This window comes from Schistocerca nitens, chromosome 9 (assembly GCF_023898315.1).
Source record: "Schistocerca nitens isolate TAMUIC-IGC-003100 chromosome 9, iqSchNite1.1, whole genome shotgun sequence".
NCBI lineage: Eukaryota > Metazoa > Arthropoda > Insecta > Orthoptera > Acrididae > Schistocerca > Schistocerca nitens.
This window is the reverse complement of record NC_064622.1, coordinates 515,111,652-515,124,181: the sequence shown is the minus strand read 5'-3', so window position 1 is coordinate 515,124,181 and position 12,530 is coordinate 515,111,652. Positions and strand designations below refer to the sequence as shown.

Here is a 12,530-nt window from a genome sequence, read left to right as displayed (position 1 = left end):
ATACTTTGTCATCCTTCTTCCCATTTCTTCAGGATACAACATCTTGCGTATTTTTAAGCCAGCATTTGGGGTGACTAGTTGTAGGGCTTGCATCCTCATTACTTCTTTGGCTAGATTGTCAGCCATCTCATTGCCTGGAATGCCTACACAAATCAATATCCAAAGCTAGATGGTGGCCATCCTCATCCTGTGAAAGGCATATAGTTGGACGTGTATGGCAGAGACTAGTAGATATTTTGCATAACTCTTATCTATTGATTGCAATATATACAATGAGTTTTCTGCATGTGATGCTATTCTATAATAAAAAATATATAATGCTTTTATGCCTCCACACACTGTCATTAAATCTGCAGTGTAAATACTGGATTCTTTTTACTGGACATTCTTCTTGATTCAACTCATGGACATGTGCATAGCCAATGTCCTCATTGTCTTTGGAAATACCTATGCAAAGGAGTCTTGGATGACTGAATAAAATGCACAGCAATAAAAACGGGGACCTATTTCATCCATGGTGCCACACCATAAGCTTATTACTGGTCAAGGAGCACACCATCACAGGGTGTTAGTTGGAGGAGAAGATGGTGCAGTGTTACAGCCTCCATAGATGAACAGCATTTCTCCCTTATATTCTTTGGTGTACACTGTATTCGCACAAACCTTCAAATGAAGACATTTGTCTGAAGGACCAGTGCGCATTTTCCTTAAGTTTCTGTTTGTTTACTGTCAATTCTATCAAGTGGACAGGTTAACATTACATCAGATACTTACACTATGCCCTGGTAGAAAAGAGTCCAAGTCAATTTTTTGTTGTGTTTTAACCCCTTAACATAAAACCCTGTATTATCTCATTTTTATTAATGCGACAGAAACTTAAATTTCTGAGTATACTCGGGCAACTTAAGAACAGACCTTCGAAACAATAAAACCCCACTTGGATCCATTTCAGTACAGATAATTATGTGTTTCGCCACTAGAGGTTTTGGTTGAGATGGTTGCCACTGGATATCATCTTAACTGTGTGCAGCTGCGGATAGTCGACAACAGAAATGTGCCCTTTTTGGCTCTCTCCTGTATTGTTTAGGTAAAAGAAGGATGGCTATATGATCCTGAGTTTTGACATTGAATCTAGTGGCTCAGTAAGTGAGGAAGAATATTATGTTACTTCATTACAGACTGAAAGTGAGGCTGTTCATCAGCTGAGTGACAAGTGTTCGCCAGTGGTAATAGAGATAAATACATCCATCGTGCTCCAGCCAGCTCCTCATAGATGATCATGGGAACTGTAGTGCAATACATGCTTAGATGTCATAACTACACAGAAACTAAAAAATGACTAAGTTTCAGGACATTTTAGCCGAAGTCCAGTGCAGCAATATAGCCTACTCAGGATTTTATTATTGGTGATCTTGAAATTTGGTAAATCATTATTTTCAGCTTTAAAAGCTGTCTTTATATGTCTACATGTAATGCCATTCATCACAGGATGTTTTTTATCAATAAAATATACTATTTTTGGAACATAAATAAAAAAACAATAACAAGGATTAGTCCTCTTGGTAGCAAAGAAATATCTGTTTGTTACTTTTTTTAAATATTTTGTTTCTGGCCAAATCATTCTTTGGATAAATTCTCAAGATAAATAAGACAGTCTATATTGTAGCTGCAGAGGTACACTTCAAAATTTTGGTAAAAGTTGTGAAGCACACTCCCCTTGCATTTTTCATAGTTTATGTACGATGTATGTGCATAGTATGCTTTGTAATACTCATCAGGGACTTGTTCACTACCTAATACATATTTTCTAAATTTACTTTGTAGTTTTAGTTTTTATGAAGAAAGGTGCACTTAAATATGAGGTGACATTAACATTAGGCTTATATTACCACAATCTTTATTCAGCATTCACACTGGCTGCCTTCCACAACTCACAACAAAACTATCATCTTCCAACCCAATCTAGACCTCCGGCTACACTACAGACTAGCATCACCATAATCAAGGTTTAAGAGAGGGAGGGTATAATATCACTCTTTGATCAAAATTTTTTCAACATTGTAGAAGACAATGGATAGTAGTAGCATTTACAAATTACCGGCAATAAGGGAATTCCAATTTGGCTCTGTCCCAGACATATATACTACAGATGTTACACATGCTGCAGGAAAGACTATAGCCAACAGAATCTACATAGGAAGCTTTAGATTGTACGCCAAGATTATTGTTATGGTAGCTTTTCAGAACACACAATGTTTTCGATTTTTATGTACAGGTTGTTGCATATAACTATAATGATGCCTAGGCTGTCAGGAGTCCATACAGGCAGCTGGAGAGCTTTGACATAAATACAGCCACGTAAAAGAGCAGTACTGTTGTGCCTGTCGTACGTAATAATGTTATAAATCTCCTGAGAGGCAATCCCAGCAGCACAGCCCCTCGAGCATTTCTCATGCAGATGATTTGGCATTTTATAATGATGAATGGACTTACAATTGACATTAGTTTAACTGAATTTTTGAGAGATGAAAGGTGATGGACTACACACGGGCCTATTAAGAAAACTGACCTGTACACTGACACCCGGATGATTAGTAACAGCAATCAACCATGTTTACAATTAACCACATCAACATACGAACATGTAATAAACACTTCCTAAGCTCGCATAATTATCTAGGAAATATATCTGATGATATGGTGCTTCAACATAGGTTATTAAATCTGGAGACAAAGCAATATAGTTTTGAAAATTATTTAGAGAAAGTTTGTAACATAATCCGGTTCTGCAATATGGAGGCAAAGTTGTAACTCTGGAATGAATTCTCATTCTGTAGTGAAGTGTGTGGTGATTTGCACCCTGCTGGCAGATTGAAACTGCGTGAGACTCAAACCTGGAATTTTTGCCTTTTGCGGGCAAATTCTGTACTGACTGAACTGTGACCTACCCTCACACCTTGATTTCTGCCAATACCTCATCTCCATTGCAGAAGTTACTAACACACCTGAAAGAATGGATAATGTGGAGACATGGCTTAGCCATAGCCTTGGGTATCGTTTACAGAATGAATTTCTCTCTGCGATGGAGTGCATGATGATCTGAAACATATCTGCCAGATTAGATTAAAATTGTGTGCCAGACTGTGACTCGGACCTGGGGCTCTTGCCTTTCATGGGTAAGTACTAAACTGACTGAGCTATCCAAGCAAGACTCACGACCTGTTCTCAAAGCTTCACTACCACGTGTTCTACTACAGAAGGAAAGAGTAAGACAAGACAAAAAAATATTGACCTGTCAGCCTTATCTTCTTTTGTATAAAATTTATATTAAAATCATTAACATGGCAACTATAGTGGGTTTTCATCCATCAAAACAATACTTTGGCTTTTAGAAGTGGAAATAGCACAGTGGATCATTTGAAAGTTGAGTTGTGAAAAACTTATAGAATGGGGCTACGAGTAAGTATTACCATATTGTCTGGGATTAATATATTTTGAGAAAGTTATTAATTCTGTTTCAATGGCTCAGAAGAAACAGGACATTAACTCAGTCTACATTAGGAGGATTGTATCAAAGAATATACAAGCTACATCAATTCTAAAGCTTCTATTAGAATAAGTATTCAAACCATTAATCTGGAAAAAGCAAGAATGAATATGGACCAATGAAATACGTCTCAACTATTGTCATTTTACTGATGATATAGCAGGTACCATCCAAGAGGTAACAAAAGAAATAATAGAAAAAGTCTGAAAGTATACCCAGAAAACAATTACAATATGATAAAAATAATCTACACCCGCTTGAAGACAACATTTGGATGGACAGACAAAGAAATAGACTAAATTAATGAGTAAAAATCGTATGGATTTCTTTTCCTAAACTGAACAAGGCTTTCAGTCTTTAACTTTTCAATGTGTCTGAAATAATAAATCAAAATAATGTCTAGTAAAAGTTCTAAATTGTGGCAGAGACAACTTCTAACATCAAATCTATTCACAAAATGAAGGTTTCTCAGTGAGCAATGAAAAGATGCAGTTTCGCATTTATTTGGAAGAAAGAAAGAAAGAAAGAAAGAAAAAGAAGAAGTGGATCACGGAACTGAATGAAGTGGAAGATGGAATAATAACTGGAAGGTAAATGTGCTGAGGTGGGCAGGATATGCCTATGTAGTCATGTGATTGGATGGCTGATGGAGAACCGCAATCCTCTTCTGGATTTCCAGAGGTAAGAAAGACCTAGATGACTACTTGGAAATACGGAAGCGTCCGATCCCACCCGTCCGCTTTGACCCATGACGTCACAAATATGGCGGAAACGACCATAAACGACAATTCCAATATGGCGGATATAAAATCGTTGCATACGTATCATAAAGACAAAAATACATCGAAAAACAAACACACACACGTTTCACAAAAAGCCTAATGACTCTAACGGGACAAGCGTGGGAAATTGGTTTTTTTTTGGGTGGGTACAAACTAAATATAAACAAACTTAGCCACCCACCCCCAAACAAAACCACGCAATATGACGAAAAAATCGACATCACAAAACTCACCAAATACCACAAAACACAATATTATCTGGAATCGGACACTTCCCTTGACCTATATAGATCTACAGCAGCTCCCGATCCCATCTCCCAATAAAAAAACCAAAATGCACTGCCAAACATTACGAACAAACACTTCCCTTGACCTACACAGATCTACAGCAGCTCCCGATCCCGTAAATTGGGATCAAACACTTCTCTTGACCTATATAGCGCAACAGCAGCTCCCGATCCCATCTCCCAATAGAAAAACCAAAATGCACCGCCAAACATTACGAACGGACACTTCCCTTGACCTACACAGATCTACAGCAGCACCCGATTCCATAAATCCGGATCAAACACTTCCCTTGACTTATATAGCTCAACAGCAGCTCCCGATCCCATCTCCCATTACAAAAACAATCACACTCCACCAAACATTGAGATTGAACACTTCCCTCCAACTCTATAGCTCAACAGCAGCTCCCAATCCCATAAATTAGGATCGACCACTACCCTTGACCTATGTAACTCAAAAAACATTTCCCAATGCCAGTACCAACCTTCACAGCCACAAATTTCAATGAAACACTTCCCTATACCCCAATACACAACACATACGCCAAAAACAAAAACATGAGAACATACCACAAGAAAGTTCCAGCCCCACAAACTAGATTGGCCACCACAATCACACACACACACACACACACAAACCAACGAAAAAATACTAAACCAAAAGAAAATCCCCCCAAAAACCCCCTGACCACAAAATAAAAAACCCACAAACAAAAACCAAATGCAACATAAAAACATCTCAATCACACACTACAACTCAACAAAAACTTCAACAAAATAGATCCTCCACAACTAAAACAAAAAACAAACACACTCCCCCTCTCACCCCCCCCCCCACCTTACCAAATACTATACAACAAAATAAACCACCAACCCCGAGCCACAACCACCCACCCACCTACCCAGACCACCACTTTCGGCCTATACATTTTACCCACAGCCCTTAAGAAAACCTGACCAATACAATAGCCCTCTGGGACACTCTTCCGCCAACAGTACTCATCTAAATGAGACTGAAGGTTGGAAGAGCACCTCTTCCTCCTCCCAAGAACTGACTTAACTGCCCCCCCACATCCCCTCTATTGTATCAGTACAAGCCCCTGTCTCCCAATTCTTAAACTCTAAACTATGGTTCACTACTAAATGATTAAATCCCCTCTCACCCAACACCCTATAAGTTGAAAAGGCATCAGAAACTATTGTGGACCCCAGCTCTATATATTCATCAATTAACCCCACTAATTCAGCCTTGGACCTCCCTTCCACAACCCTAAAAACACATTCGGAACCCCCACCCCCCGGAACAACAGGCCCCCACACCCAAAGACCAGCCACAGACTTCCCCCTCCCATACTTGCTTTTCCCAAACTGTAACTTGTCCACCTCCACAACAACCCCATGCCCCCCCCCCCAACTTACCCCTGTACTTAATAAATTCCGAACACACTTCACGACAAAAGGAATACCAATCTAAAATGCTCCTCTCACTCACACCAGTCTCATGCGTGCAAAAACTCTGTGGGGATCTATAACAAAAATAATATGTAACAAGCACAACCTCGCGCATGCCCAAACTACACTTCTCGAACCAGGTACCAAGCCGTATGGAACGCCATATGTCGTCTTTGCGACAGCGCCACATATAACCGTCCCTGGTCCGAGAGGCCGGAACTTTAACCAATTTCATTGGTTCACGGCACACACCGCGCTTCACCACCTCGGCAATTAGGCCAAAAGGCTGTAGGAACTTAATCAGCCCTAAAGTTGTGTCCCCCATCATAGCCCTCAACTGAGGACTATTGATCTTGTCTTTCATATCCATTCCTGAACAAAAACCACAACCGATTAAACTTCATAACAAAACCACCCGATGTACAGCAATCATCACTACATTAACCTTCACACAAAACCACAAAACCGTTAACTCACTGATACAAATTCTGCTTCAAAAATACACAAGCAGCACTCGGCACTGAGCAACAGCAAACTGAGCCCAATACACCAAACAAAGGAAAACCCTGAACATACCACCAGAGGGCACAACAAACCACAACACGACGACATCTACAAACACACCACACTCACAAACCAAACTCCGCACCGTAATGACGTCACACACCACAACACCTTTACGTCACGGGTCAAAGCCGGCGCGTGAGATCGGACGCTTCTATCAACGCGACTACTTAATGTAAGGTATGTAGATGACATTAGACCACATGCAGGAGCGACTTGTTTCCACATCTGTCCTGCACAATTCATGTATGGTGAAGCGTTCAAGCTTGACATGTAAAAAGAATATTTAAAATTCAGAAAAAAGCAGGGAGATGTATAGCAAAAATACCATCCAGACACACTAGTTTACAAGCTTTTGTATGCCATACTCATTATTATGGCAGTGTACTCCCTATATATGTATCAAAATATTATGGCAGAGTAAATGATAAATATCTCATAACTAAAGACATACACAACCATGCAACAAAAGGAAACACAAATTATTAGCCTACACAATACAGCCAAATCTCAAATTCAAAGTGAATTCTCCAAGAAGCAGGCAGAAGGCTTTTTAACAAGTACCAAAATCAACTAAGTAAAAGGAATCTCTTTTAATCGTTTAAAAGTGACCTCACAGATAAATGAATATACATTATGAGTAACTATTAAATATCAAAATAAAAATTGGATGTTATACTGTAAGAGAAAATATGTAATAACTTCATGGGAAATACGGAAGCGTCCGATCCCGCCCGTCTGCTTTGACCCATGACGTCACAAATATGGCGGAAACAAAAACAAACACACACACTTTCCACAAGAAGCCTAATGACACTAACGGGACAAGCGCGGGAAATGGGGTGTTTTGGGTAGGGGGCAAACTAAATATAAACAAATTTAGACACCTTGCGTAGCTACAACGTGTAAGTGAAGACAGCCATGCATGAATACCCACCCACCTCCCCAGGGGTCGTAACCCCTGCAACCCATAGAAGATAAAGATGCTTCAGTAGCTGATTAGTGTTTTTTGTCTTAAAAAAAAAAAAAAAATCTCACGGGATAGAACGAACTGATCAGAAAGATAAATATAATAAACTAAAGCAGAAATTGGAGGAAACAGATAATTAAAATAAGTAATAAGCGTTTTTAAATTTAAAAAAAAATCTCACGAGATAGAACGAACACATCAGAAAAGTAAATAAAGTAAGATAAAACAGAACTGGAGACAGCCACACTCAAACCGAACTCCACGACGTCATGACGTCACACACGACAACACCCTTACGTCACGGGTCAAAGCCGACGCGTGGGATCGGACGCTTCTGTCGACCCACTTCATGTGTGTAAGGTGTAATTCTATTTTCTCTATCATACATATATTGCACATACATTGTATATAAGTCTTGATGTCACATAACATGGTAAATGCAGTTAGAAGACAGATGCTTATCTGCTTTTGTCTGCCCATAAAACTGTACAAAACAATCTATACTTTCAGATGGAAACTATCAGTTAGTGTCTATGGGGAAAGAATTAATGAATAAATAATTAAACAAATAAGAAATTATAGAGCATAGTGAAATATTCCACATACATCTATATTTCGAGCTAGTCATTTATACTGTATTATTATGAAAACTACTGTATTATTGCAAGGTGATCCTCGGAAAAAATGAATAAAATACATAGATACACACATTGACAAAGCATATGGTGAGGTTTAAAGCTAGCGTTTATGAAGCAATGGATGTGCAATGATTTACAATGAGAGAATACTAATGGCTTCTATCCAATGATAAAAAGAAGGTGAACCGGTTTATAGTGACAGAAAACTGAAGATCTCTAATCAATGCATTAAAAAATGATTAGAGATTTTAATATAGAATTTGTGGCGTGGAAATGTACAAATAACACCCAAATACAGAACTGTGTAAAAACTAAGTACCATCTTATTTTCTGCTTTGGTATTTTTCGGAGAGCACTGTAATCTTCTTACTACTCCCCTACCCCAGAAATGGTTACTGAACGTTTTGGATCATTAGCATGAATGATAGCAGCTGTGAATGCATATACCTACATTTAATTATCTACACAATCTATGCAATAAAAACACTTACATGAGCAGCCGAACTGATGAGTTCCATTCAGTCTTCTGAAGCAAGCTGCCGCTCCATCAATAGATTCGTACATTTTATCTTTTGTTCTTTCAGGAGAAACTGTGAGAGAAACAGTTGTTAAATAAGTCTATGACAGCTTATAATGCGCTTCTGAAGGTCTGGATTGGGTAAAACAAATCAAAATTGAAGATCGATTCCTAAATACAACACAAAACTAGAAACTTTAAAGTAACGCTCTTAGCCAGAATATTTAGAAATACGATTCTACCTTCCGAAATAGATAACAAAACACCACATAAACAAATCCAAAAGAACACATGATTCCCCATGATTACAAAATTATTAACCACTGACATTTGACATTTTACACTGTACGGGTCTAACAAACCAAAGATTCTACATTTTTGTATCTTTGGATATGCGTTCGCGCACGTCCGCATAATACAGGCGGCCGTGGCTCAAGTTGCAAGAGCTGATGTGTGCAGGGGTAGCGAATGATAATTCTTAACGCTATTTATAATTCCAGAAGCATCAATACTGAAACTGGATTCCCAAAAAAATGATAGAGACTCAAATTTACCAACAAAATTCTAAATTCAGGGCGTATAAATAAAATGCGTTGTGGCTCTGAAACAAAAGATATGTTTGGGATAAACCATGACCGATTGTATTAACAAAGGTTGTTTTGACTAACGCTGGGGAGATAATTGTCGTAGTTAAATACAGGTAATCATCCACACTGGCCGCCATATTGAAGTTGGGCAAATCGTGTCTTTTAGGCCTGTAGGCCTGCATGATGTCTGTACAGCGTGTGACCTAGGGAACTATCAGATCAGCATAATACTGCATGGGTTCATTAGAAGACGCCGACATAAACAGAATAATGCCTTTCATCACTCATGCTATGAATGTTGCAACCTCTCTTGCGGTTTTGTTCCTGCAAATTGTAACAGAAAGTTTAGTGCTCCCGGAATTTGTTTGGTTTCTTGTCCTTAATACGTGTGTACTACGGAAAACTGTTAACATTTGTAACACTATTCTCGAAACAGACTGTCTGCTGTATTTAGGTAAAAAACGGAACAGGAGGATCTTTGGTTGACACACTTAGACGTGAGTGTAGTCTTAGAAAGATCAGCCAATAAAATATTTGTGGAGATTAATCACTGGTTCCTAGCCAATTCTTTGTCACTAAACTTTGAAAAAACACACTACATGCAGTTCAGAACTTGTAAGGGGTGTCCCAAGAGTATATGTCTAACATACGATGACAAGAAGATAGAAGAAGTGGACAGTGTTAAATTCTTGGGATTACAGCTTGATAATAAATTCAACTGGGGGGAGCACACCACAGAACTGCTGAAGCGTCTTAACAAATCTCTGTTTGCAATGCGAATTTTGTCAGACATAGGGGATATAAAAATGAAAAAGCTGGCATACTATGCTTACTTTCATTTCATAATGTCATATGGGATTATTTTTTGGGGTAATTCATCAAGCCAAGCTAAAGTTTTCCGGGCACAAAAACGTGCAGTGAGAGTTATATGTGGTGTGAACTCAAGAACATCCTGCAGAAGCCTGTTTAGGGAACTAGGGATACTAACTACTGCTTCCCAATATATTTATTCCTTAATGAAATTTGTCATTAAAAATATATCACTTTTTCAAACCAACAGCTCAATTCATGGAATCAATACTCGAAATAAGAATAATCTTCACAAGGATTTAAAGTCACTTAGTCTTGTACAAAAAGGTGTGCATTATTCAGGAACACACATTGTCAATAACTTGCCAGCAGACATAAAAAGCTTAACAACCAATGAAATTCAGTTTAAGAGAAGCCTAAAGGATTTATTGGTGGCCAACTCCTTCTACTCCATTGATGAATTTCTTAGTAAAACCAACTGATTTGTATATAAGTACAACATAACTTCTGCACAATTTCAGTGCAGTAAAGTGTTCATTGAAAATTTGTGTGTGTGTGTGTGTGTGTGTGTGTGTGTGTGTGTGTGTGTGTTTGTGTTAGTATAATCTAACTTCTGCACCATTTCAGTGCAGTAATGTGTTCATTAGTATTTGTAAAATGACTCTTAGTGTTCATTAAAAAATGACGATCATTCCACTTGGGACCTGTGGAATGGTACATTAGCTTATTTGTTTTAGTTGTAAATATTTGTCATGCATTGTTGTTTTTCTGACATGTTCCACATCCTGGAGGACCTCCTCACTACGGATCAATTGGAATGAAAGTAAATCTAATCTAATCTAATCTAAACTAAAAATTGGAGTGTGTCTGGTATTCGGCTGAAGTCTCAAAACAGTCATATGACATCCCTCACTTGCTACCTTTGAGACTCCACATTGGGCTGACCATATTTCGCTTGTCTCCATATTATAACTTGCGTGTTATCACAGTATACAGTTTTAAGGCCCCTTAGGGACTTGGCTAACAAGAAGGGTAAGAAATCCAATGTGCACTCCGTGTGCATACCGGGTGGAGTCATTCCAGATGTGGAAAGGGTCCTCCTGGATATCATGAAGAGCACAGGGTGCAGCCAACTGCAGGTGGTGGCTCACGTCGGTACCAATGTTGTGTGTCACTTTGGATCAGAAGAGATTCTCTCTTGTTTCGAGCGGCTAACAGAAGTGGTAAAGACTGTCAGTCTTGCTTGCAAGATGAAAGGAGAGCTGACCATTTGCAGCATAGTCGACAGGACCGATTGCGGACCTCTGGTACAGAGCCGAGTGGAGAGTCTGAATCAGAGGCTCAGACGGTTCTGCAAGGCTGAACACGGTTTGCGGTTTGCTGTCAGAAGTAGTTTAACTATTCACGAAATTGAAGTAGTTACTTCCTGTGAGTTAGTATGTGCAGAGGTCATTGTTGGTACCGGAATAAAATAATAATTAGATCCTTTTACCGACTTCCCAATTCAGATGATACAGTTGCTGAAAGGTTCAAGAAAATTTGAGTTTGATTTCAAACATGTACCCGAATCATATGATAATAGTTGGTGGTGACTTCAATTTACCCTTGATATGTTGGAGAAAATACATGTTTAATTCCAGAGGTACGCATAAAATATCATCCGAAATTGTGCTAAATGCACTATCTGAAAATTATCTCGAGCAATTAGTTCATGAGCCGACGCAAATAGTAAACGGTTGTGAAAACACACTTAACCTCTTAGAAACAAATAATCCTGAGCTAATAACGAGCATCAAAACCGATACAGGGATTACTGAACACAGGGCTGTTGTAGCAAGATTGAATATTGTAATCCCAAATCCTCGAAAAATAAGCGAAATATATACCTATTCAAAAAAGCAGATAAAAATTCACTTGACGCCTTCGTAAGTGACAATCTCCACTCACTCCAAATTAATAATATAAGTGCAGACCAGATGTGGCTTAAATTCAAAGAAATAGTATCGGCCGCAATTGAGAGATTTATACCAAATAAATTAACGAACGACGGAGCTGATCCTCCCTGGTACACAAAACGAGTTAGAACCTGTTGCAGAAACAACGAAACAAACACGCCAAATTTAAACAGACGCAAAATTCCCATGATTGGCGATCTTTTACTGAAGCTCGAAATTTAGCGCGGACTTCAATGGAAGACGCCCATAACAGTTTCCACAACGAAACTTTGTCTCGAAACCTGGCATAAAATCCAAAGCAATGCTGGTTGTATGTGAAGTATGTTAGCGGCAAGAAACAACCAGTGCCTTCTCTGCACGATAGAAATGGAGATACCATCGAAGACAGTGCTGCCAAAGCAGAGTTACTAAACACAGCCTT

General features: G+C 38.8%; 1 protein-coding gene across 1 annotated transcript in view; it reads right to left on the bottom strand.

Moving 5' to 3' along the window:
• Positions 1–9,124, bottom strand: part of LOC126204387 (nicastrin) — a 102,407-nt gene extending 93,283 nt beyond the window's left edge. Inside the window, exons 1-2 of the mRNA XM_049938758.1 lie at positions 9,000–9,124; positions 8,732–8,830 (exon numbers count right to left, since the gene is read on the bottom strand). Coding sequence (XP_049794715.1) covers positions 8,732–8,830; positions 9,000–9,087 — 187 coding nt within the window. The 5' untranslated portion in view covers positions 9,088–9,124. The remainder of the gene's footprint in view (positions 1–8,731; positions 8,831–8,999) is intronic.
• Between the last annotated feature and the right edge of the window lie 3,406 nt (positions 9,125–12,530).